General features: G+C 39.1%; 3 protein-coding genes across 11 annotated transcripts in view; 1 reads left to right on the top strand and 2 right to left on the bottom strand.

Moving 5' to 3' along the window:
* LOC125019927 (H-2 class I histocompatibility antigen, Q10 alpha chain-like) overlaps window positions 1-27,751 on the top strand; it is a 175,597-nt gene that overhangs the window by 90,377 nt on the left and 57,469 nt on the right. The window lies entirely within an intron of this gene.
* Window positions 1-27,751, bottom strand: part of LOC125019928 (H-2 class I histocompatibility antigen, Q10 alpha chain-like) — a 333,056-nt gene that overhangs the window by 49,969 nt on the left and 255,336 nt on the right. For 2 of the 6 annotated variants that reach the window (XM_047605066.1, XM_047605065.1), the window contains exons 2-7: window positions 24,798-25,070; window positions 24,428-24,718; window positions 23,823-24,107; window positions 21,936-22,058; window positions 21,662-21,694; window positions 19,751-21,287 (exon numbers count right to left, since the gene is read on the bottom strand). In XM_047605066.1, the coding sequence (XP_047461022.1) occupies window positions 20,998-21,287; window positions 21,662-21,694; window positions 21,936-22,058; window positions 23,823-24,107; window positions 24,428-24,718; window positions 24,798-24,993 (1,218 nt within the window). In that variant the 5' untranslated portion in view covers window positions 24,994-25,070 and the 3' untranslated portion in view covers window positions 19,751-20,997. Of the gene's footprint in view, window positions 1-10,431; window positions 10,519-10,733; window positions 10,767-11,074; window positions 11,339-19,750; window positions 21,288-21,661; window positions 21,695-21,931; window positions 22,059-23,822; window positions 24,108-24,427; window positions 24,719-24,797; window positions 25,071-27,117; window positions 27,277-27,751 lie in introns of those variants that run through there. The other 4 variants (XM_047605068.1, XM_047605064.1, XM_047605067.1 and 1 more) reach the window with 4 other exon arrangements.
* The window catches only part of LOC125019922, a 293,290-nt gene that overhangs the window by 13,264 nt on the left and 252,275 nt on the right, over window positions 1-27,751 (bottom strand). The window contains exons 4-8 of one of the 2 annotated variants that reach the window (XM_047605050.1): window positions 13,296-13,349; window positions 12,896-13,180; window positions 2,250-2,300; window positions 1,850-2,134; window positions 1,412-1,708 (exon numbers count right to left, since the gene is read on the bottom strand). In XM_047605050.1, the coding sequence (XP_047461006.1) occupies window positions 1,412-1,708; window positions 1,850-2,134; window positions 2,250-2,300; window positions 12,896-13,180; window positions 13,296-13,349 (972 nt within the window). Of the gene's footprint in view, window positions 1-1,411; window positions 1,709-1,849; window positions 2,135-2,249; window positions 2,301-3,263; window positions 3,561-4,644; window positions 4,830-12,895; window positions 13,181-13,295; window positions 13,350-27,751 lie in introns of those variants that run through there. The other variant, XM_047605051.1, reaches the window with a different exon arrangement.

Here is a 27,751-nt window from a genome sequence, read left to right on the forward strand (position 1 = left end):
AAACAAAGTGAAATCAGTGGTTAGTGAAGGAGAGAAACATGTGAGCTTCAAAACTAACCCAGAGCGTCAGAGTATTCTCAGATGAGACTATGTGAAGACAACTTCTACCTGTTCTCTAGTTACAATCATCTCACTCACTTCAGTCCAACGACATTAAACCAACATTCTTACCCCAGGGCTTCTTCACATGTGTATCAGATGCAGCGTGAAAGACTTCACAGTGGAACACAGCCTCGTCTGACTTCTTAATCTCGACACCGTCTCTTATCTGGAAGGTGCCGTCTTCATATGGACGAACTCCTGAACTCTCCACTCCGTCCTCTCTGGTTAGAATACGGCCGTTCCTCTTGATGTTCACAGTGATGTTGTGTGGGTAGAAGCCTGAGGCCTCACACAACAAAAAGACGTTCTTCTCAACACTGGAGTCCTCTGTAAACATCTGGACATCAGGAGGAGCTGGAAGCAGAAAAGATGAGGTGATGTTTGGAGGGAGGCTACGTAGCAGCATGATACAGACCAATGTCACCACATATATCTCTAGTAAATAATTCAATATATTCTCATGTCTTACTTGGGTCTATGAACTTCGATGAAATTATCTGTCCTCCATCAGAGTCAGGATCTAAAACACAGAAACATTCACATTATTTTCATGTTCAGTCTTTCAACACAATCCTGATCTGTTACTGAAATAATGTGGATGTTAAGTCACAGAAAAGAAAGTTTCTCCTCGTTAAGTCTCTGAAGACACAGAGTTGGATTTAATGAAGAGGTTCCAAAAAAATCCCTCTACATTAACTGGATCCTCCTCCAACCAATCAGACATTTAAACTAATCAGGTGACATCTACTGACTGTTCCTCTTCACCACATTAAGCTCCGCCCCCAAATGATCTGATTGGTCCAGCAGATCTTTACTGCACCAGAACCAGTTCCCAGAGAGACTCCAGATAAACTTCATATTCTGTAGACAGGACGTTGGTGAAGCTTCCAGACATGAGAATATCAGAATATGAAGAAGAGTTTAATGAAACACATATGATCACGTGAACGATCGCTGCCTCCAGAGACCAGATCAGGATGTTAATGAGATCTGAATCAACCTCAGTCTGGTTTAACTGGACTAAACATCTCAGGTGTGAATGAACCCTCAGATCCTTTGTTGGTGAATCATTTCAATCATTGGAGAGAAACCACTGGCAGCTTTCTGCAGTAATGTTGATTACGCCCCAGATACACAAGACATGACATGAACAACATCACTGCTAGCAGCTCTAATACGCTACAACCTCACTGCTAGTTTAAGAGGGAGTTAGAAACAGAAATAAAGTTTATACATCAGGACTAATAATGTAGAGATCTACAAACTACACGATGAGAACTAAAAGAAAAAGAATGAAAAACTTTCTTACCCAAAACCTTCTCAACACGGAAACGGGTTGAAGCATGAACAACTTCACAGCTGTAATCAGACACCTCAGAATGAGGAATCATCGCATGGTCTCTTCTCCAGTAGGTTTTGTCTCCGTGTGGTTTAACTCCTGAAGTCTCCACTCCGTCGCCTTTACCCAGAACGAAGCCTTTCTTCTTGATGTTCAGGGTGATGTCTGATGTGATGAAGCCTTTGGCTCTACACACCAGCATCATGGCCATGCCACTGTCTGCATCAGCATGAACGATCTCTGTAAACATCTCCACCTCAGGGTGAGCTGGAAGCAGAAAAGATGAGGTGATGTTTGTAGGGAGGCTACGTAGCATCTTTGAGGTCCTGTATTGGACCCTTGTTTTTAAAAAGTAATAAAAAAATATTTGAAACAAATAAAATGACAAAAATAGTTAAACTTTCTTACCCCAAACCTTCTCAACACGTGAACCAGATGCAGCATGAATGAATTCACAGCTGAACACAGACGGGTCTGACTTTCCGATCTCCACACGGTATCTTATCTGGAAGGTGCCGTCTCCATTTGGACGAAGGTCTGAAGTGTCCACTCCGTCCTCTCTGGTTAGAATCTGGCCGCTCCTCTTGATGTTCACAGTGATGTTGTGTGGGTAGAAGCCTGAGGCCTCACACAACAAAAAGATGTTCTTCTCAACACTGCAGTACTCTGTAAACATCTCCACATGAGGAGGAGCTGGAAGCAGAAAAGATGAGGTGATGTTTGGAGGGAGGCTACGTAGCAGCATGATACAGACCAATGTCACCACATATATCTGTGGTAAATAATTAAATATATTCTCATGTCTTACTTGTGTCTATGAACTTAGATGAAATGATCCGTCCTCCAACAGAGTCAGGATCTAAAACACAGAAACATTCACATTATTTTCATGTTCAGTCTTTCAACACAATCCTGATCTGTTACTGAAATAATGTGGATGTTAAATCACAGAAAAGAACCAGTTCCCAACAGAGAGACTCCAGATAAACATGTCCACCCCCTATTTGGGAAAAACAGGAATTGATAACAGGAATAAGACAACTGTCTTTCTTTCTTTGCCTGTTTTACTCGTTGGTATTGTGCCTAAAGTTTGGTGATTTCCTCAACTGTGTTGGTGAATGAGATAAAAGAGTGCGTCACACAGAAACAGGTATATCTCTGCCATCATGCTAATATAAAAGCCCACAGTAGCAGAGTCAAAGAAGGAGCTCTTTGTCCACACATTTAATCGAAACAGTGATCGGTGTATGTATTTTTTGTCACACTCTTCATCCTGCTGTTGACAGAAAATGTCAATTTCAAAGTGAAAATCTGTGAGTTAAGCATTAGAAACAGCTCCCACATTTAAATCGACATGAGCAAACTGCTGCAATACAACAAAACCTCCTGTTAAAAAAATGTAAGTTATAAACGTCGTCGTCCCCACAAGGCAGCTTCACTTCTCGCCTCATTGACTTACAGCATCATAAGGTAAAGCCGAACCAATCCACAGTCTGCACTCTGTGATGTCAGCGTCTCATCTTGTTAATTTGTTAAACAATTATGATTTACTAATGTAACAGTTAATTAAGCAGTGCTACAAGCTGTTGGCTGTAACCACAATAAATGGTTCCCTGTGCAGTACTTTTTGAATGACATGGCGAGCCTCTATGAAGTTGTGAGTTATGGCGGCATGGTATGAGTTGCATACGGCCAAAAAAAAATAAAAAATCACTTTTGTGCCCCCCCCCCCAGTCCTGACATCGGATCTGCACCCCTGAATGTAGAGATCTACAAACTGCACAATGAGAACTAAAAGAAAAAGAATGAAAAACTTTCTTACCCCAAACCTTCTCAACACGGAAACTGGATGAAGCATGAACGACTTCACAGCTGTAACGAGACACTTCAGAATGAGGAACGATCACATGGTCTCTTCTCCAGAAGGTTTGGTCTCTGTCTGGTTTAACTCCTGAAGTCTCCACTCCGTCGCCTTTAGTCAGAATGAAGCCTTTCTTCTTCATGTTCAGGATGATGTCTGATGTGATGAAGCCTCTGGCTCTACACACCAGCATCATGCCCATGCCACTGTCTGCATCAACATGGACGATCTCTGAATGCAGCTCCACATCAGGTTGATCTGGAAGTAGAAAAGATGAGGTACTTACATGCATATATTATACCTATACTATACTATATATCATATCCTATCTTGTGTGTGTGTGTATATATAATTAGTACTATATACTGTTATTATTATTATATACTGTTTAGCTACAATAACACTACCATCATATCATCAGTAACACTGCACCTTGTCTACCTATGTATCTTTGCTTTGCTAGCTTTAATCTAAGTTATTTCTTCTAGTCTGAATTTCCCATGGTCCTTTAATAATCCGTCCATGTGAAACCATGCAGAGGTTTAGTGTTTTAATTTTCATCTCCGTGTGTGTGAGTGGAATAAAGGCTCCAGCACTAAACCCAGAAACACCTTCATCAACTTCTATCACAGTAAACGACACTAAACATGAACCAGTTTACATGACTAAAACTCAACAAAGGAGTCGCCTACAACTACTAATTCACCTAAAACTACTTTAAACGTTCAACAGTTACCATCACTACTGTCCCCAGAAGAACTACAAAGACCAAAAGGAACATTTAGAAAAATCTAATCTAAATCTTAATCTAAATTTAGTTTCATTAAACTGTTAAACTTTTTATCCTGTTTATTTCTCTTTGTCTCAGTCTGATGAATAATTGTCAAATTCATGGTTTCACGTTAAGTTCACAAACCGACAGCATCACATGGTAACAGCAGCAGCCAATTAGATTATTAGTTTACTGTTGCTGGGCAGATTAGAGGAGCAGAGGTTGAGAGTGAAACATTGAACTGAAAGAGACAAATAATCTTCACTGAGAATGATTATTAGTTTGGATTACTATTTAGTGACATTAATAATTAACTAATTAATATCATTTTTTAAAATATTATTTTAATTCATATAAAATAATACCACACCACACAAGATCATTACAATTACAATTATAGCCATTAATTAAATGCATAAAATGTGGAATTAATTAATTTAGTTTGGTTTTACTTCATTGTCTATTTGTTCTCCTTTGTATTTACTCTGGTTATTCACATTTAACAGGTAAAATGATTTAGTTTCGTTTTTACCTCGACTCTCATCAAAGGTTCATAAAACAGTGACTTACCGCCGTTTACCGTCAGACCTGTTCCCAGAAGAACTACAAACACCAGCAGGAACATTCTGGACGCAAAGCTGAGTCTATTCTCATTTACACTTAGTTTCATCAAACTTATCGTCGTGTTTTTATCTCTCCGTCCCACTCTGATGAGGAACTGTCAACTCCCTTTTTATACCTGGCGTTACCTGTTTCATGTGACGTTCAGGGGAACTCCGTTTTTTTCATCGTCTCTATGGTAACAACCAGAACTGACTCGTTCTTTGGGACAGACTTTATTACTATATACTTCTACAGCGGTGTTTCTCACATAATGATAATTTACGACTGATCGATGTTCATGTAGAGACTATGAAACTATAGTAGAGACTCGTGTAATTTACTGACAGTGACAGTGACCCGGGTCATTTTACAAATTACTTGGTTCCGTAAACGCCTCACACTGGTAGTCAGCCAGGTGCTTTTCCTCACGTTATAAATTAAAATAATATATAAGGGAGGAGCACATTAGGCCACACCCCCATTCGAGTGAAAACAAACCACTGGTGGTAAATACAAATCCCCATGAATCAGTGTTTATTTTGTGTTGCTAGCATTTGTTGGCAGAAAGAACGTGTAATGGCTAACGTTAGTCAGGCAGACACATATATAATGTGTATATTCTTCACATAGAACATTTTTAAAAACTATCTGTATATCTGTAACTGCCTACTGACAGGAGAAATGGGTGAACGACCCCACACAGTGGCCAAAGGTGTCATAGCCGGACATTTACTCTGACGTCACTGAATCACCAGGTAATTTATGACATCAGCTCATAATCATTCCATGATGTTAAATTAATGAATGATGACATAAATACAGCATTAAGCTTAGTCGTTAACCTCTTTATTAAAAGTACTCTTTCGTTACCTGCTGTCATTTCAGTCCAGCATTAACATTCACGACTTTATAACATGAATTTGGAATTTTTAACATTTTAACTAACAATTCTGACGACTGACATTAGCTAACGTTAGCATCAAAGCTTGAAGTGTTTATGGCAGACATACACATATCAACTATCAGGGTCTCACTTCTTTCCATCTTTGTCCACCTGTTTTATGGCCTGAAGTCATACATTTGTTTAGCTTTTGTCCCTCTTTCTTGAGCGGAGCAGAGAAAATCTCAGTTTTATTAATTAAGTTACATTATACAATACACAACGGAGGACGTCCTCTTTGTTTTCATCCACGAGGGGGCGTGGCCTCACCAGTGACGTAAGGTTACTCTTCCATTCACAACATGGACCTGATGGTTTACACTGCAACATCCAATCAGATTATTAGATTGCTGTTACTAGGTAGATTGGAGGAGCGGAGGTTTGAGAGTAAAACCTTGAACTATGACTTTGACGGACTTTAATGATACTTGTTCACAGTAGCTTAGTTGCACATAAAAACACTATTAAAACCACTAGTAAAAAGAAAGATAAAATAAAATAAAAAATATAAAGTAGGCTATAATCTAGTAAAATAAAATAGAGAATGAGGATAATTATTAGCTTGGATTACTATTCAGTCACATTAATACTTAATTAGTTAATATTTCTTGTATGACATCCAGTGATTTACTGGCAGTTTAGTCTTGAATATGATCTAAAATGATTAAATTAATTCCAGACAGTGTCTTTTTGAGGTGTTTAGAAACAAATACAATGATTTCAGTTTATCTGAGTTAAAGTAGAAAGTTAAAGGTTTGACTGATAAGTTCTAGAAACCAAATATCTTTTTCTACTGAATTAATTCAGGGTCAAAAATGGAGGAAACTTCTTCTTCATCTGTTGTTTCCAGCAGATTTGATAATAGTTGTTTGATTTTTATCTAAACTTATGTCTGATCACATCATTTTGTTTCGTCTCCATGGAAACAGCTCATCTCTGACTAGAGGGATTATTCTAATTACTACTGATTATTGTGGATCATTAATTGACTTCAGATTCCATCAGGTTGAGCTGAGAAACAGAAACATGATGACGTCCAGTCTCCATCGTCTACTTCTTTTTATTCTGCTTCGTTTGAGACTGAAGCAGCAAACAGGAAACAACCGGAGGAAGAGGAGGAGTGATGAAGATCACATCAATGAAGACTCTAATAAACATTTGTTATTAATTTATTGTATTTTAGCTTAGTGTGTTAAATAAATGCAATGACCTCAAGGGAGCATATTGAACGCTGGGAATTGATTAAATCTGAGGATCTGAGGTTCAACTATCCATCGGACCCTCTTTTCCAGCACCCTGCCGTAGACCTTCCCAGGGAGGCTGAGGAGTGTGATCCCCTGCATTATATTACATTATATTATATTATATTACCTGCGTTCATGTGACATATGAAACCAGAAGCAGCTGTTTCCCAACATAACATCTGTGTTTGGACCAAGACGAGATTATAACAGAAAGAAATACACTCTGAATCACTTCAACATTTATTTTACAGTTTTAATGTATATTTAAACATATACAAACATTTAGACAGAACCGTCAATTTCTTTATTGTTTCTTATCTAAACTGTAATAAATAAAGTCACAGTCCAAGAAGATAAGAAAAACATTTTAAATGAAAGAAAAATCCAGCAATATGAAATTCATCTGGTGCGAACAACACCTGCGTTCACAGTTCTCACAGAAAATTGCAACATTGCTCCAATCGACCCCTTCACAGTTTGTAAACAGTGTGATGCGTTTTGAGAGGCGGGGCTTAGCTGGAGGCAAAACATCTCAAACATTTCAACTGTTTCAATTCTGTTTTAGCAAGAAAACTCATATTTTATAGAACATACTAATACACTAACTCTCTGAGACTGAGTGTTATTTTAAAAAGTTGACTCTGACTGATGGGACTATATTCACCGACCCCTACACTCTCACACACTGGATGGACGATTTGACCAAAGGACACAGAGGGGACGAAGTCCGGTCTGTCTTTATCAAGTGAAGCCTCCAACAAAGATATTACAAGTAGTAAGTGGAACCACTGTGGAGACTAACATAGTAAACGCAACTTCTGCTTGGACACCCCTGAAATAATGATTAGAGTGTGTTTGTGACAGTGTTTGCCTCCAGCTTCTCTCCCTCTAACGTCATGATGTCATAGTGACTTAGGCCATGAAGGGGTCTTTTCACGTAGCTTAGGTATATAATACTTTCTGAGGCTTGCACCAACCAGCACCATGGCAGGTCTATATATTCCTGTAAGTGAGGTTCTTGAGATGGGATGTGGGATGATGGTCACCACACTGATGGAGAGGAGAGAGTCGAGGAAAGTGGCAGTGACGATGGATTTGAGGAGGAAGTGTCAGAAACTGAAGATGACACAGAATTTAATCCAGACCAAGAAAAAACTGATGAGGAATCCAGTGATGAAGAGAACGTCCATGCTGAGGCTACCGTCACATTCAACGCAAAGAATGGGAACTTATCCCGGTCTTCATTCCCACTTGAGAATCAAGGTAGTCTTTCAGCTCAAAATGTCATCAGGATGAGCCTAGAACCTACAAAATATGCTGTATCCTTGACTGATCACATCAAATCCTGCTTTGAACTGTTCCTTACTGAGTCCACTGAGACCACTGTGGTAAACATGACCAACTTGGAGGGGAAACAAAGAAGAAGTAAAGTAAAAGAAGTAAATGGAGTTTACAAAGACAGTGGTAAGTTGGTAACTCAGACAGACATCAACACATACGTTGGTCGTTTGATTTTGGCTGGTGTGTACTAAAATTCCACATGTTGTCATGGGTGATTCACTTTGACAACCAGGATACAAGACCAGGCCAATGTCAACAAGACAAACCTGCAGCGATCAGAGAAGTTTGGGTCAGGTGCCCAAGCCCAAACGTCACGGTGGATGAGCGTCTTGTCACTTTTAGGGGACGCTGCCCTTTCAAGCAGTATATGCCAAGGAAGCCATCTAAATATGGCATTAAGGTTTCGGCAACATGTCATGCCAAGACAAGATATGCCTGGAAAATGCAGGTCTACACTGGAAAACCTGCAGATGCTCTTCCTGAAATGCACCCAGGGAAGCGTGTGGGTCTGGAGATGATACTGCAGGTCTCGAGGGACACAACATAACGTGATGATTTCCTCACCTCCTACGCTCTTAGTGAGCGGCTTATCTTCTTGGCTACACCATAAAACTGACCATGATGGGCACAATCAGAAGAAGCAAGCCCAAGCTGCCTCCCGCCTTAGTTGCTACACAGGACAGGTATCGATTTTCAATGCCATCCTGGATTACATCATAACCAATGGTGGAGTTGACAACTTTGATAAGGTATGTAGATTTAGATTTTCATGTACTTGTTCTCTGTCGTCAGTTTGTTTGATCTGCACTGTAAAAGCAAGAATTTGTTTGTTTGGAGTAACAACGCTAACACCTTCCTCGAACACCAGACTCAGCCACATTGGTTGCAGAGATCCAGGAGCAAGAGGCAAGATCACTTGCTACAAGAAGAGAGGTGATAAGAGGAAGAGCCGCAGTCTGTGTGCACCAAGAGATGTCAAAACAAGCACAACATGCCGTCAATGCAATGCCTATATTTGCAAGAGACACGCAACAACCTGCCGATATTGTTCAACATGTGACTCAAGTTTTAACATATCAGATAGACCAGTTACCATTATGTATAATTATGCAGTATAATTAATGTAAGAAGACATCAACCTTGTAATATTGTGAAAATGTCAAGTGCAGATTTGGGATAATTTCCTTTGTTCACAGTTAAAAAATTCATGGTCACTTTTGACCGAGATCACAACATGTGTTACTTTATGTGATTGTATAAAAAAAATTAAATGGTTTTAAAACAAATTGATAAATTCGACCCAAAGAACTCTGTTATGAACAGTATAAAATGTGTATAAAAAGTTTTTTAGAACGTGCTTTTAGGCCACTAACACATACAGAAGTTCAAAACTTAATATTCACTGGAACTTGAGTTAATTTAAAAAAATCTAACACAACAAACAGGGATATTTTGAGTATTAATACAGTTTTTTATGGTATTAGTATTAGTGAGATGGTGATTTTATCAGTTTGGTCCAAATCCATCCAGTATTTATGTTTCATTGAGGCTAAATGTTTCTGTCTAAATCTTTGTTCGTCTCTTTCTGGATCCACTGGTTTGTTGAGGCTTTAAACTGTGAAGTAGCACCAGTCGCTTCCAGCTGATGAGGCGAAGGAAGTTGACTTCAACACAGACTCTTACTGGATATTGTAGGCAGTGAACACAACATGGAAGCTCAGTGTTTTCCAGACATGAATGAATTCACCTCACATCAGGAAAAAGCTTCTTTAACATCAAACTGGTCAATGACCACTTTAAACTCTTTCACTTCACATTGTTCTTCTTTCAGTGCATTTACGATATTTCTCTAGATTTTAATTCAGTTAAAAGCTTCTGTGAAAATGATGGATTAGTGTTGATTCATCAATTTTCTACAAAACAACAAAATACTTTAGTTTTCATTTAAATTCCTCGTCCTCAGTCTCCTGCTCACTGATGGATGGATTTGATGTTTCTGATGAAGGGTTTCAGACTTACGCCAGGACATTTCCTTTCAAGATACTCTCACGTTCAGTGGTCTTGATTTAATTGTCAGTGTCTGCAGGAATGAACATCAGAGATATTTTATGTAGAGTCATGATAAAACATGGAGATCAGCTATTTGTCTTGTATCTTTCTTGGTAAATGTTCATTTCTCTTTCATTAAAACAGGTTCATCCATATTATGAAAAGAACACTGAGACTTACCAGACTCTCCAGAATCAGGGACAGAAGTTGCAGGACGTCTTTAAGCAGAGGCTCCCGAAATCAGAGACAAGTCAGACCCTCCTGGTCCTGTGAGGATATACAATTTTGAATTAAAAAAAAAAAAAAAAAAAAAAAGTTTTTCCAGCTCATCTCTTCTGTCACTGAGGATTCACCAGAAGAACTTAACAATAAACAGGAAGGAGGAGCAGCTCTGATATGAAAATAAATCCTGTAGAAATATTCTCTCATTTCATCTCATTTCATGACTTCAACTGAATCAGTAACTGAAATAAAACACTGACCTTGTCTAGAAGCCATAGCCCGCAGTGGTCTCCCTGTAAATAAAGACCAAGATGAAGTGAGTTATTTCCTCCAGTCTCATATTTCTACAACAGTGTGTGAAGTTGGTTGTAAAACGCTGCAGCCTGTGCAGGACTAACTTGAAGGATCAGGTCAGAATTCAGTATTTTATTGTCAGTAAATGTCAGAACACATTCAGTGTTGGATATCTGCTGATAGAAACATCCACCTCAGAGCATTTCACAAAACGTCAACGCAGAATAACATCAGCTACTTGTTTTAAATCAGTCCTGCACAGACACCAACAGACGAAGAAAGGACAGAATGGACAGAATGGACGTACCTGGGGACGTTCTACATCTGGCTTCTTCTGTAAATAAACAGAGAGAATGAAGTGATGGTTGATGGTAGAAGTTGTTGTATTGAAGGACTTGTACTTGTCCACAGTCCAATAATAACAGAGCTCTGATAACAGACTCACTCCATTGTTCTTCTGGAGGAAAAGATTCTGTGGAATCTTGGTGTAAATACACTACAGACAACTCTGGATTACAGGACCTACAATCATTGATGTTGTTGAACACAGTGAAGATACACAACTCTGAACCTACCACAGAAGCCTTTTTTGTAAAGAACCACAACCAGAATTAGACCCAGGACCAGGACGCCTCCTACCACTGGACCAGTGATGACACCAGTCTTGTCTCCAGCTCCATCAGAGTGAGGAAGAGGAGGACGATGATCTAAAAGCCAAGGACATTGCCATCAGTTTGTGTGTGTTAGTGAAATGTGGATGTAAAGTCTCAGCAAAGATTGAATTTAACGACTAAACAAAGTGAAATCAGTGGTTAGTGAAGGAGAGAAACATGTGAGCTTCTGGAGGTCTATCAGACAGTGGTTTTACACTCTTCTTAATAGTTCTGTGTTGTGTCACTTCATCTCTTCCTTATTTCTCTTCTTTAATGATTTTACAGTTTCCTCTAAATGTTACGTAACCAAAGAGCGGTTAATACGGTATTATACTGTTGTCTGAAGGGAGGAGAGGCAGAGCTGGCTTCCCTTGGTGAATGAGTTGGCTGCTGTAATGACGCTACTGTGATTGGCCCGAACTGTGTCAAGGGAAACTATTCACCCTTTGGCTTCCCAGTGACCTCAGGTGAGTGAGGGAGGATGAGAGAAAGGGTGTTAGTGTTCAAAGTGTTAGATAACAAGCGTGTCTAAGTCCACACCACTGGAAATGTGAGCTTCAAAACTAAACCAAAGTGTCAGAGTATTCTCAGATGAGACTATGTGGAGACAACTTCTACCTGTTCTCTAGTTACAATCATCTCACTCACTTCAATTCAACCACAACTATTGAAGATGAACTGAGCCCAGTGTCAGAAACATTGTTTTTTAATTTGAATAATCGTTTAGTTGGTTGTTATGGGCCAAACTGCCTTACGCTAGGACCCAGCTGTTAGCTGGGGTTGAACTTTGTGCCGGGGAATCAGCACCAGGAATATAAGATTTCTTCCAAACAGGATGGACGAGCTAATCGCTACCATCTACAAAACTAAGAAGAGAGGAAAGGAGGAGGACTGGCTCTCATGTCTGAAGTGAGGACATAAACGTTCAGCCATTGGTATGAGGACATAATACTGAGGGCATAATGTTGTAACCATGGTTCAACACCCACATGACAAGCAGATAGCAGCAATTAGCAGCTCTAAACTACTAAAAATGCCAAAAACTGAAGAAGAACCAGAGTCCAATAAGGTGGTAGCAGGAGATGATCTAACCAGAATCCATGGAGTCACTCAGGTCAAAGGCTGCAGACAAACAACAACAACAAACACTGAACGCTGCAACGTTTAAAGGAAGAGAAACGTTTCCTGGAGACTCATCTTCCAGAGAGAGTTAGAGAGTTTATGGCAGAACATTTCTGGAGTGGAGAACAGAAGCTAAAAGCTCCCATCTCCACATTAACTCTGACTGAAAGACTGAATCCAGTCGACTGTAGGAGAAGACAAGGAAAGACTTTAGGACCAACTCTAGGACATTTAACGTCAGAAACAGACACAATATTTAAAGACTGGGAATCCAGGGGCAAAACAATAACTGAGCCGTTGGACAAACACAGAACTTAGAACTAACATTCTAATTAAAATGAAAACTTTCTTACCCCAAAACTTCTCAACTCGTGAACCAGATGCATCATGAATGACTTCACAGCTGTAATCAGACGTGTCTGATCTTTTAAACTCCACAGAGTCTCTTCTCTGGAAGGTGTCGTCTTTATTTGAACAAACTCCTGAACTCTTCACTCCGTCCTCTCTGGTTAGAATACGACCGTTCCTCTTCATATTCAGAGTGATGTTGTTTGGGTAGAAGCCTGAGACCAGACACGTTAAAATGATGTTGGTCTGAACTTCAGAGTTCTCTGCAAACATCTTCACATCAGGAGGAGCTGGAAGCAGAAAAGATGAGGTGATGTTTGGAGGGAGGCTACGTAGCAGCATGATACAGACCAATGTCACCACATATATCTGTGGTAAATAATTAAATATATCCTCATGTCTTACTTGTGTCTATGAACTTAGATGAAATGATCCGTCCTTTTCCATCAGAGTCAGGATCTAAAACACAGAAACATTCACATTATTTTCATGTTCAGTCTTTCAACACAATCCTGATCTGTTCCTGAAATAATGTGGATGTTAAATCACAGTTAAGTCTCATCTGAGAATTATTTTATCATTATTACTTCAGGTCAGACTCTGCCTCCTCTCACCACACGTCCCTCAATAAAAACCATGAAAACGTTCTTACCCCAAACCTTCTCAACACGAAAATGGGATGCAGCATGACTGACTTCACAGCTGTAACGAGACACTTCAGACTTTAAAATCTCCATGTGGTCTCCTCTCCAGAAGATGTTGAATGCGTTTGGTTTAGCTCCTTCAGTCTCCACTCCGTCCTCTTTAGTCTGAGCACAGTGATTCTTCTTGATGTTCAGGACGATGTCTTCTGTGTTGAAGCCTGTGGCTCCACACAATAGAAAGATGTGTGTCTCATCTGTGGCGTCTCTTGTTAACAAGTCTACGACAGGTGGAGCTGGAGGCAGTAAACACAACGTGATATTTATTTCTTGTCAAAGTAAAAAACAACATCATTGTCAAACTCCCTCTCAGACTGGTCACTGGTGTCTTTGTTAGAAATAAAAGTAATGTCACCCTGACTGATATTGTTAGTATCATAATCATTACTTTTATTATTATTGTTACAACTATGGTCCTTTTCAACATCATTATCACTGTTATTATAATGATTATTAATGGTATTACATTTCTTTTCTTCCTAACAATTGTTGCATTTTTGTTTTCCAATGCGGTTCGGTAACTATTATTATTGTCATTACTGTCACATCTGTCACCACTTTGTTCACACTGCATTTCTCTGTCTGTGTCACTGTCACAAATAAATAAAAGAACAGCAGACTAAGCCGGTGGACTCTCAGAAAACATTAACTTACCGTCGTTTATCGCCACTACTGTCCCCATAAGAACTAAAAAGACCAAGATGAACATTGAGGAAACAAAGCTGATTCTGTTCTCATTTTAAACTTAGTTTCATTAAACGTTTTATCGTGTTTATTTCTCTTTGCCTCATTCTGATGAAAAACTGTCCACTTCCTGGTTTCACGGTCCTGGTTTCCTGGTTTCCTGGTAACAAACGTGTAGCAGCAACAAATCAAATTATTGCTGTCGCTGGGCAGATTAGCTTTAACCTATTACTTTTTAAATACTTATGTTCAGCCATAAACTGGAAATAATCCAGAAAGTCTACATTATTTTTAGAGTCTATGGTTTGTGAGAAGAAATGATAATGTTGGAGGATTCATGATTTTAAAAAGAATAAAACGTCTCACTGACAGAAGCCAATCATGTTATTAGTTTGCTGTTGCTAGGCAGATTAGATGAGCACATGTTTGACTCAGTCGAAGGTAAACAGAAGATCCTTTTTATGAGTTAACCCCAGCGCTGTTAGAAATATGCAGACCATTAATTACAGTACTTACACCAATACGACTGGGTAGAAATACTCTAATGTCTGTTAAAGAACTCACTGGAAAAGTTTTTTTTTTTTTATATATATACTTATATATATATATGTAAAAAGTGTTGAGAACCGTGGCCCTGAGAGGTCAAACACTGTAACCTCCGACAAAATGACACGATAATAATGCCATCAACAAAACTAATTATTAAACATGTGTCCTGTCTGGAAACTCTTAATACACAAAATAAATGAATAAAATGAAAATGAGCACAAAATAACTAAGTATAGGATGTAGAGAAAGGATATAAACCATCTTAATAAGTTTAAATCTGCAGCTACATCAGTAAAACTCAGAAACAAACATGTAGGAGATAAAGTTGACTGGACCAGGATTATACCAGAAAATATGAGGCAAAGAAACTGGAACTCATTTTAGAGACGCTGTTTATCCGTGTTGGGGGTAATATGTTACGTTTAGGCAGTAACGGAGTAATATGACGCGTTACTAACTATATTGTGGTAATATTATTACAGTTACCGAGTCCAGTAACGCGTTATACAAACCGAGCTTTCGCACAGGCGGAGTTTTTTTTTAAAAAAAAAAAAACAACAGCCGTAAATAAAGAGAAGAAGAAGACGGTTTTTAAATCAACAAAAGAAGAAGAAGAAGAAGAAGAAGAAGAAGAAGAAGAAGAAGAAGAAGAAGAAGAAGAAGGTTTTTAAATCAACAGAAGAAGACGAAGAAGAAGAAGACGGATTTAACATCAACAGAAGAAGAAGAAGAAGAAGACGGTTTTAAAATCAACAGAAGAAGAAGAAGAAGAAGACGGTTTTTAAATCAACAGAAGAAGAAGAAGAAGCCGGTTTTTAAATTAACAGAAGAAGACGGTTTTCACTCAACAGAAGAAGAAGACGGTTTTTAAATCAACAGAAGAAGAAGAAGACGGTTTTTAAATCAACAGAAGAAGAAGATGGCCACTGATTCGGCGTTTTCTATGCAGTTACACTCGCACTATTTTGAATTTGTCACAGAAACGGATAAGAACCTCACAGCAAAGTGAACTTTATTTGCTGGTTAGAGGCCGAGGGAACAGATTACGGCTAAAAATAGAACCAGTAACCTGAAGAATCACCGAGAGTTTGAGGCTAAACGACCTCTTGCTAGCAAACAGACGGAAGATGATGGCGCGAACAAATCTAAACAAGGAAAGTTGTGTTTGTCCAGAGCAGAGGTGAAGATGTTTCACCAGGAGAAGTGAGGAGGCTTAATGTGTTTCTGGAGGATGAGCTGAATCTTTCTACAGATGAGTCGCCTGCGTTTCAAAAGCTTGTCGGTAAAACCCCTGTTTCATCAAGTGACAAGGTAAAAACACATCTAATGATATAACGTTGGTCCTATTGTTAAGGTATAAACACGTTTCCACAGATAGTTCATTTAAGATGAGACACTACAGCTGGTGTTAGAGGGGATTTAATGATTAAAAAATGTTTTAATTTGTATAGTCAGTTGTGTTTGCAGAGGTTTTTTCAAGGTTGTTATTGTCACATCATGTCAGAATAGTTTAACAGTGACAATAATACGTCTCCATGTTTTACAGGACTCATAAATGAGACTGTGTGTGATAATGAACAAAGCTCTAACTAAGAAAAAAATATGGAAAGAAATATATAAAGTTATGAGTCACTAGAGATTTGTGTCTCAGTGTCTGAGGAAAAGACAACCTTTAAAGCTGTGCAATGTAAATTACAGTTCATATACTTGAAGTAAATTAAAAGAATTAGGTGAAAATATTAAAAGGACAAACCATGACAAAATATTGTGCACCTTCATTTTGTAATGCCTTGTCCATATGATCAGTTTATAACAGTGACATCCTCATAATGAACTGCATCAGTTCACATGACCACATTTGATTTTGTCAGACATGAATTAAAGATCAGTAAGTAAATTAATATTAGAAGAACTTTAATGTCATTGCACACAAGTTACAATGAATCTATCTCCAGTAGCAGGTTGATGTCAAGTAATAGCAAACAATTGTAAAAATGTATTAATTTATAAAACAGAGAATAAATTAGTTTAATGAGCTATTTTCTATTTCTTCATCTTTACATGTAATTTACTTAATGTATTTGTTCTCATAATTAGTTTCACTTTTAATTGTCTGTGTGTTTGTTCAATGTATTAACTCTGTTTCATTTAATTTTGTTTAAGTGTGTCAGATGTGTGTGTGTGTGTGTGTGTGTGTGTGTGTGGGATGAATAAAGGATGATCTCATTCAATTACTTTAATTACTTCTACCATGAACATTCTGAAAAATCTAATCTAAATATCATTTAAACTTAGTTTCATTAAACTTTTTATTGTCTCAGTCCGATGAACAACTGTCCATGTTCTGGTTTCATGTTCTGTGCTTTTTATGAGTGTTTATTTTTGTGTGCAACAAAGCCACGGCGATAAAGTAATTTCCCTTGTGGATCATTAAAATCTGTCCAGGTCTAAACGCTTTACACTGGTTCACAACCCACTGACATTATAATTTTAAAATACACATTTTCATCTCATCTGGGTTTGGAGTTGGGGGCTGATGGAGCCTCTCTGAGCTGCCATCAATCAGTTTCACTGAGTATATTTATTAACTTGGAGTATTATTTAGACCTCTGCAGAGGTACTGGCCAGACACAGGAGTTCATTCAGCACCACAGGAAATCATTCCTGTCTGTGGCCATTAACCTGTACAACTCTTCTCACTTCATCTCATATACTAGTGCATATTCCCTCCACACTAGGGGAGTGTGGTCTTCACTATGTGCAATAACCCATGTTTATCACTCTACTGATTGATTGACCACACTGAGACAAAGCAGCTTTTTCTTTAGATGACGGTTACAAGTCAACACATAATACATTTAAAAACAAAAAAATACAACACAAGTACAAACATGTATTATAGTGTATTAAAAATTAAACACTAAGAAATCACATCCTGGATGTCCTGGTTGAAAACCTATATATAGTAGAAATGTCTATATAATTACTAATAATCTTACAATTGGTGAGATTATAATAAATGTGTTTAACATTTAGTCTGAAATCTGACGAGTAGAGATGTTAATCTCAAAGCAGACGCTCGATACAGTGTCGAGCTTTCAAAGCAGAAGTATCGCGACAAGAGGGAAAAATCACGCGACTCCTCAAATGAAGCTTCATCACGTCACGCGCGTATGGGCCGAATTCAGGGTGGGGTTTCCAATCTCACAATACATGTAAATGGCCCACTCCTCTAAATGTAGTGGGTTTTTTGAGAGGAGAGTTTTGCATCGACGTCGTCGTCGACGTAGAAGAGGGAGAGTGAGGTTAAAGGTAAGAGATGTATGACTGAATAAACTGACCAGGAAGGCTGATTCTGTCATTGGCTGCACACAGGAAACGTCTGAGGTGGTGGTGGAGAGGAGGAAACTAAACTAACCGTTATTAATCATGGATAATCCTGACCTCCCTCTCCACCAGACGATAGACAACGGAGCTTCTTCAGCAAGAGACTCAGACAGAGAACACTACAGGAAACCTTTCCTACCTCAGTCCATACACCTGTTCAACTCCTCACCTGTATGTGACAGATAACACTCACACATTATTTCTTTTCCCTCCTTGTATACGCTTGTTGGTGTTGAGAGCCTGTACTTTACTGCTGCAATGGCGAAATTTGCCAGTTTGGGATTAATAAAGCATCTATCTATCCAAGCTTGAATACATTGGCACATACATTCACACATCATACATGTACTGACTTCAGCGACGTGTGGTCGGGGGAGGCAGAGCCCAGTGGTTTGTACTATAAAAGATTTATTTTTCATTTAGCTTCACCAACTTTTGGTTATTTTTCAATTTCCCATTCAAACACTTGGAAGCGAGTGAGAGCATATTTCTGTCTGTGTGACTGATTGACTCACATACCTTTATACACCTACATACATAAAAAGCGCACAGACAGAGAAACATCAGTGAAGGAGAAAGTGTGAGTGTGAGAGCATTAAGTGTTTGTGTGATAGTCTGAGTGTTTGAGGGTGAGGAGAGATGGGAGATGTAGGGAGGATGGAGGCAAGGCCACCAGAAAGAGCCAGATCTAATGTGTGGGAGCACTTTGGCCTTATTACCCCAGAAAAGGTCGAGTGTTTGAGAGTACGAAACGCTACAGCCGAAGCGACAGTCGAGGTTCAGCGGTATTTGTCAGAGTGGTTTGTCTCCGGAGGAGAAGACCCTTTAAAACACTGGCACTTAAGGACGGCAATTTATCCGAACTTGTACGAGCTCACCAGACGTTATAAGGCACAACCACACAAGCACATCATTATTTCATTGAAATAATATAAATCAAGCATTACAATGTACATACTGTAGATCCTGTATTGTTAAACAGTGCCTCCCTGTTTAATGACCCATTGCCATTTACTGCGGATGCTGTTCACACTTTAATCCAGCAGATGTCGCTACATTTAATTGTATCAAATGCTTCAAAACACTGAACCATTTCAACACAGTTAATTCAGATTGATTCAGTTTGTCCATCACTACACAGAAACATGGCGTGGACATGTGAGAGGAACACACAGGCAACATAACACACTCACCGGGGGGAAACATCAGAAGGTAACATCAACAACACAACAGAGAACAAAGAGAAAGGCAGCGCTAGAAATACACAAGAGGCTCAGGGATGATAAGACTCAAGTGAGACCAATAAGCAATCACACACGGAAACACAACAGACAGGAAATCAACTACTTAGCAAAATAAAACAGGAAACACAGAACAAGACACAGACATCAAGACTGAAACACGAGGCACGACAGACAGGAAGTTAAGAAACTCAACAAAATAAAACAGGAAACTCAAAACCATGATCACAAACGACAGTACCAGGACAAGAAGGTTTCCAACATAACATCTGAGATTATAACAGAAAGAAACACTCTGAATCACTTCAACATTTATTTTACAGTTTTAATGTATATTAAAACATATACAAACATCTTTCCTTTCACACAAACATTTCTTTCAACGTTCTTTCATATCATATTAGCCTAACAGCATTATTGCCTTAGTCATTTATTTTTACTTACTGTACAATATCAATAAAAAATATAAAATGGAGGGACATCTGAAATACAAGGTTTCACCAATAAATAAGGACCTTTCCAATATGGAAAAAGTTCACAAATAATAAAAACATCAACAAGTCAGTAGTGTCTCATAGTGTATTATAGTGTAATGTAGTGTATCATAATGTAGCAACATGTATTAAAGATAAAAAAAACTCAGAAATCACATCCTGGATGTCCTGGTTGAAACCTGTATAAATGTGTATATGTTGTGAATGTTTTGAAAATGGAAATATCAATTGTCAAGAGAGACAACCACTTAAACACACATCTACGGCAAAATCATGAATAATAATAGTAATTACTAATACTCTTAACAACTGACATGATTATGAACAAGACCTTCAAAGTGTTTTATATTTAGTCTGAAATCTGACGAGTACATCCAGTTTCTCTTCACATTCAGCTCATGGACTCATGTCTGACATTTTCTTTTACAGTTCACTGGCTGGGTTCTGTCTTTAGTTTCAGGACCTGTTGGTGTTTTGAAATGTAGAAAATCCCGACATTAACAGTATTTAACAGATTAATCATAAATAATGGTTTGTTGGAGCCCTACATACTGTACATGATGACTCAATGTTTCCAGTTCAAAGTTCATCAAACGTCACTTTAAGGTTTGAAGGAGATTAGAAAATGTTTTTAACTCAGGAAATTAATTATCACATTTAGCTGTTGATTCATCAGTTTTCTACAAACAGTTTTCGTTTCATTGACATTCCTCTTAGTCTCAGTCTCCTGCTACTGATGGATTTGATGTTTCTCATGAAGTTTTTCTGGAGACTTCAGATTTCTACCAGGACAAATCCTCATTTTCTTCCAGGTAAATTATCTGTAACATGTCATAACTGTAGCAGAATAAATACTAAATAATTTAAACTTTAAATGATGTATGACTTCAACAGACTCTATAACAGATGAATAAACTAGTAGCAGACTGACCCAGAGGAAGAGCTGAGACAGTCAGAGTTAATAAAGACGTCTAATATTTCTACAACTAAAATGAACTAAAATGATTTTAAAAGAAAGACTGAGACTGACGACACAAACAATTAAACTTTCTTACCCCCAAAAACGTTCAACACGGAAACCAGATGCATCATGAATGATTTTACAGCTATAACGAGACACTTCAGATTTTAAAACCTCCACACGGTCTCTTCTCACGAAGATGTCGTCTTTATTCACAGAAACTCCTGTACTCATCACTCCGTCCTCTCTGGTTAGAATACGGCCGTTCCTCTTCATTTTCAGAGTGATGTTGTTTGGGTAGAAGCCTTTGACCACACATAATAACATGACTTTTGTTTCATCTTTCTGGTTCTTCTTCCACATCACCACATCAGGTTTATCTGGAAGCAGAAAAGATGAGGTGATGTTTGGAGGGAGTCTATGTAGCAGCATGATACAGACCAATGTCACCACATATGATCAGTTTATAACACTGACGTCCTCATAATGAACTCCATCAGTCCAGTTTCAGTTGTTTGCTACAGCATAATGTCAGTTGGTCTGTCTCAAAAAAAAACAATAATCAGTTTACACTTTCATCTTTTTAGTTTATCTTAATGTAAATAACATGAACAGAGACAACATTTAATTGTGTCAGAATCATTTCTTCAAAATTCAGGATAACATCAGCCACGTGTTTTAAATCAGTCCTGCACAGACACCAACACACACAGTATTCACAACAGAAAGGACAGAAAGGACAGAGAGGACGTACCTGAGGTGGAGATTGTTCTGTTTCTGGCTGCTCCTGTAAACAAACAGAGAGAATGAAGTGATGGTTGATGGTAGAAGTTGTTGTATTGAAGGACTTGTACTTGTCCACAGTCCAATAATAACAGAGCTCTGATAACAGACTCACTCCATTGTTCTTCTGGAGGAAAAGATTCTGTGGAATCTTGGTGTAAATACACTACAGACAACTCTGGATTACAGGACCTACAATCATTGATGTTGTTGAACACAGTGAAGATACACAACTCTGAACCTACCACAGATGCGTTTTATGAACCAATACAACAGCACCACAACCAGGAGCAGGACTCCTCCCACTCCACCACCGATGACAGCAGTGCTGAGTCCACCAGAGTGAGGAGGAGGAGGAAGATGATGATCTGAAACCCAGAAAAAATTGCCATCAGTTTGTGTGTATTAGTGAAATGTGGATGTAAAGTCTCAGCAAAGATTGAATTTAATGACTAAACAAAGTGAAATCAGTGGTTAGTGAAGGAGAGAAACATGTGAGCTTCAAAACTAAACCAGAGTGTCAGAGTATTCTCAGATGAGACTATGTGAAGACAACTTCTACCTGTTCTCTAGTTACAATCATCTCACTCACTTCAATTCAACCAGATTAAACCAACATTCTTACCCCAGGATTTCTCCACATTCATACCAGATGCAGCATTTGGATCATTATGACCTGGATGACTGAGAAGCTTCACAGACACATCTTCTCCAAACATCACTCTTTGTGCCGTCCAACAAGGTGACTCACTTCACATGACATTGTTCTGACTATTGGTAGTAGGGATGTCCGATAATATCGGCCGATATTAACCTTTTTTGTAATATCGGTTCATATCGTTATCGGTTTTACCACCGATAATGAAAACAGATAACATAATGCCCGGGTTGTGCTGCTGATGCTTGTGGGGTCCTGAGACATTTACCGGCGCGCAATTGATGACCTCATCAAACCGCACCTGGAGCCAAAACAACAACAGAGTGTAGCTAGTGTGGCTAACAGGTTGCTTGCTACCTAAAATTAGTCTGGGACAAAAAAAAGCCTGCATATATCGGTATACCATATCGGTTGATATCGGAATCGGAAATTAAGAATTTGGACAATATCGGATATCGGCAAAAAGTCAATATCAGACATCCCTAATTGGTAGCCGTGGCTTACATTTAAAACAGAATAGTTACCCAACATTGTATTTGTTTTTGTTGGTTTGTTGCATGCACTGTGTTGCTGTGTCACTGTGAGGCTGGTGAAGACGGAAAGATTCGAAAAATGAAGCGGCAGAATGAGAAGACTTCAGCCAAAAAAAGGTGCTGTGCACCAGACATCCCTGATTTCTGGGGTCAGTCCCCTTTTTGGACATGTCCTCCGGTTATAGATGTCCCTGAAAGTGTCCCCAGTTTTAGCACTTTATGAATGAGAAAAACAATGTTGAGTCCTGGCATAAGTTCTGGATGAGTCCAGGCGCTGGGGTATGAGTTGGAGGGACAGGTTGACACGTCATCCACAGATCTGTTTGACCTGTAGGTAAACTGCAGGGATCCAGGAGTGAGACTGTCCTTCAGGTGTGAGAGCAAATGTTGCTCAAAAGACTTCATTACCGCCCATGTCAGAGCCACAGGGCGGTAGTCATGGAGTCCAGGAGTTCTTGGCATCATGGGATGATGGTTGAGGCCTTGAAGCAAGCTGGCACATTTCTTCTGTTGTGTTGTACAGTGAATATATTTTGTGCATTTTAGTGAGTATATGTTTACGGTTTATTTTATTTTATTTTATTCTATATTTTTATGCAACAAACACCAAGGCAAATTCCTTGGTTATAAGCCAACATCATTATTTCGAAATCAATTATTTAATTTCAGATGAACTGAGCTGAGTGTCAGAGACGTTTCAGTCATTAGAGACCAGTCACTGCAGCCTCCGAAATAATGTGACATCTCAGCTCCAGTGTTCAGTCATTTTCTTCACATTTCTTTAGACAAACACTTGTAGAGACGACACTGTTAGCAGCTCTGATACAAATCAACTCTGGATCCAACCAGAGTCTAGAAAACTACACACAATCGTTTTACATCTCTGTATTATTAGTTTTCAGAAGAAAAACATCAAAGAACAATTTTGAGAAGATTCTTACCCCAGGATGTCTCCACATTCATATCAGATGTAGCATGAATGACTTCACAGCTGAAATCAGACTTGTCTGATTTTTTAATCTCCACATAGTCTCTTCTCTGGAAGGTGTCGTCTTCATTTGGACGAACTCCTGAGGTCACCACTCTGTCCTCTCTGGTTAGAATACGGCCGTTTCTCTTGATATTGAGGACGATGTCTTTCGGGTAGAAGCCTGTGGCCAGACACGTCAAAATGACGTTGGTCTCAACTTTGGTGTTTCTCGCAAACAAGAACACTTCAGGAGAAGCTGGAAACAGAAAGAGACACATACTGTTGATTCTAGAACTAGAAACACAAGCTTCATTTATCTTCTCGCAGCATTTACTGAACATGACTGAGCTCTGACCGCTACTTCTAGATTTCCTTAAAGAGCTGATTGTCTTACATCAGCTGTAGCTTGAAGTAAATATTTCAGTAAGTCACCAACATGAGACGTCCATCAGGGATTACTAAACCTACTTCCATCAGGGATTACTAAACCTACTTCCATCAGGTATTACTAAACCCACTTCCACTATCTCTACTAATAAAAAACTTAAATATAAAATAATTTCATGCTTTACATACGGGCTTTTCTTATCTGATTTTCGCCTAAACTCCTGAACTTCCCCAGCCAGTCCATGCACTCGTTCTCCAGGTAGCCTTTGGTATATTCTGTCGGGACCTGGACATCATCCCACTTCCTCTTGGTGGGGACAGCTGCATCAGTCGGGGCGACCCAGACTGAGTGGATATAATCGAAGGACAGGAAGTCGTTTCCATCATAACCATACGTGTTTATGCCACGGTGATATCGTAAAGAGTCGTTAGGTCCTTCCACACCTTCACAGCCGACCATCCACTGGAGAACATGGACGTCTGGAACCAAACAAAGCTCGTATCTAAAAGGTCCAGAGTGAAATGTGTTTGAGGAGTTTTACAGAGCGGTGGATCTTACCGGTGTCATTCTGTCTCATCCGTTTCATCAGGATGTCGATGTTGACCTTGAACCACTGCTGCTTGCTCCGGCGGGACTGTGTTCCTTTGTCCCAGTACTCTTTAGAAAGTTGCTCTTCCATCCAGGGCTGTTTGGGAACTTTGGTCTGATGCTCACTGTCGTAGTAGTCGATCATCTTGCCGTCCAGCAGACCCATGGCTGTGAACTCGTGGATGCCCGGGAGTCCCACAGGTTTGGAGAGGGCCGTGTAGATGTACGTGAGGGAATGTTTCTCTGAGAATCACACAGGTACAAAAATTTATCATCTACGTGGCAGCAGGTTAGATCCACTGACATTGACTGTGTAGAGAATTCATCCCAACAGAAAGAGACGATCGTACTGGGCCTGCAGAGGCAGTGCCAAGCTGAAGGCTACGCATTTAGCGAAAAAGATATGAACCCTGTGTTTTATCTGTGGCCATGGGGAATGTGAACTGAACACTTGAAACAACAGCAGCATTATATGTATGCGTAGCATCCTGCTTGGCATCTCTCAGTTCAGAACTTTTAAAGAAATTTTCAAAGCTCTTACAAACATTTAAAGGCTCTTCTGAAACCTGATTTTATTAGCAATTTTATCTGCTTTTTACCAACACAGTGAACACTGTGTGACACTGACAGAGGAGGAAGAGCAGTCTGTATCAACTGATTACCAGCATCCATTAGCCCAAATAGCTACATCACTCTCGGCTAAACTCTGGGAGTCTTTGACCACTGCCTGGTCCATCTCATTCCAACCTACAGGCACAATCTGAAATGTGCTCAGCCTGCAGTGAGGACTGTGAAGAGATGGACAGATGAGTCAAAGATGCAGTTACAGGCTTTGACTCATTGTTACGTCTTTGAAGCTGCAGCCTCAGACTTGGACGAACAGACGGACACTGTGACGTCGTACATCAGCTTTGGTGAGGACATGTGCATACAGTAGCGGTGGGTATTGGCAAGGACTTCATGATACGAGACATAATGATATTACGATATATATTGCAATATTCTACATAGTCCACTGAGAATTTTTTAAATGTATTTTAAAATACAAGCTGTACATCAGCTGACTGTGATAATTCAGTGGACAAACTGGGTCAAACCAACAACATTAATTCAACTCAATTCAAATCCATTTCCAGTTTATTGCACTGCACAGAAAGTGGATCAAGTTTTGTGCCACTTAAATATCAAAATACAGTTCACAATTGTCTCCTTGAACAAAAATGTCACCGTCTGAGCACTGAACAGGTCTCATCTCCTACTATCACTTATCCTCACTAGGGTGGCGGCCACTGAACAGATGTGAAAATAAAATGCCTATGCATACGCATTGTCTAAGTACTGTGTTATCCAGTGTAGTTTGCTTCAGTTCAACAGGATTCGGCGGCTGCGGTTTCTCATGGTGTCTCATTAGATGAGTTCACAAGTTGCTGGTGTTCACTGAATATCTAACAGGGGCAAAGCACAGTTTGCGTACTCTTTGTCCATCTTATTACTTCCTGTCTCCAAACGTAAGCTTCCAATTTTGATTGTGTTTCAAATTGTGCCGCCACCACCACTAGGCTCTTCTACTACTTGCCTGTCCACTTCTGACTGCTTTGCTCAGCACTGTAGAAGTCGTTCACTATCGGCCCAAAGCATCATTTTTTTCTTTTTTCATTTAAAATCGATATTAAGACATTCAAAGTCGATATTGCATAGGAAGAAAAAGTAACGCAATATATTGCCACATTTATATTTTTTCCAACCCAAGCGTACGGACCAAAACCTCCTGCATTTTCAACAAGAACAAACCATGGTTCACTGCATGACTGAGACAATTACGCCAGGACAAGGAAGAGGCCTACAGGAGTTGACATCAGGGCCTATACAAGCAGACCAGGAACAAGCTGACGAAGAAGAAGGGCACCAAAGAGGAATTACAGTGAAAAGTTGTCAAACAGCTTTTCTGGAACAGTCTGGAAAGGCCTGCACAGAAACTTGAATAACTGACGGGAACATGTCCTCCTCCTCCACACTAGGTGGGGATATGTGTCTTTTCAGCAGGTTAACACCATGTTAATACGGCCCCTTATTTATGACAGTCTGGTGTTTAGAATAACCCAGCACATCATCAACATCTATCACAGTAAACGACACTAAATATGAACCAGTTTACATGACTAAAACTCAACAAAGGAGTCACCTACAACAACTAATTCAACTAAAACTACTTTAAATGTTCAACAGCTAAAATGATTTAGTTTCGTTTGTAACTCGACTTTAATCAAAGGTTCATAAAACAGTGACTTACCGCTGTTTACCGTCACTACTGTCCCCAGAACAACTACAAACACCAGCAGGAACATTTAGAAAACAAACTTGATTCTATTCTCGTTTAAACTTAGTTTCATTAAACTTTTTATCGTGTTATTTCTCTTCGTCTCAGTTTGATCAACAACGGTCCACTCCCTGGTTTCACCTGGCATTACCTGTTGTCTTGTGACGTTCAAAGGTCCTCCGTTTATATTCATTGTCTCCATGGTAATAACCTAGTCTATGGTAGAGACTCATGTAGTTTAGTGGAAGACAGTGACCCGGGTTATTTTCAGTGGTACAAATTAATTGGTTCCTAAATGCCTCACACAGGTAGCATAAAATCATTCTTAAAACCACAAGTAAAAATAAAATAAGATTAAAATAATGATTATTAGTTTGGATTAATTCTTAATTAGTTAATATTTCTTGTATAACATCCAGTGATTTACTGTCAGTTTCAGTCTTGAAAATGATCTAAAATAATTAAATTAATTCCAGACAGTGTCTCTCTGAGGTGTTTAGGAACAAATACAATGATTTCAGTTTATCTGAGTTAAAGTAGAAAGTTAAAGGTTTGACTGATAAGTTGTAGAAACCAAATATCTTCTTCTTCTACTGAATTAATTCAG

The sequence above is a fragment of the Mugil cephalus genome, chromosome 14 (assembly GCF_022458985.1).
Source record: "Mugil cephalus isolate CIBA_MC_2020 chromosome 14, CIBA_Mcephalus_1.1, whole genome shotgun sequence".
Classification (NCBI taxonomy): Eukaryota; Metazoa; Chordata; class Actinopteri; order Mugiliformes; family Mugilidae; genus Mugil; species Mugil cephalus.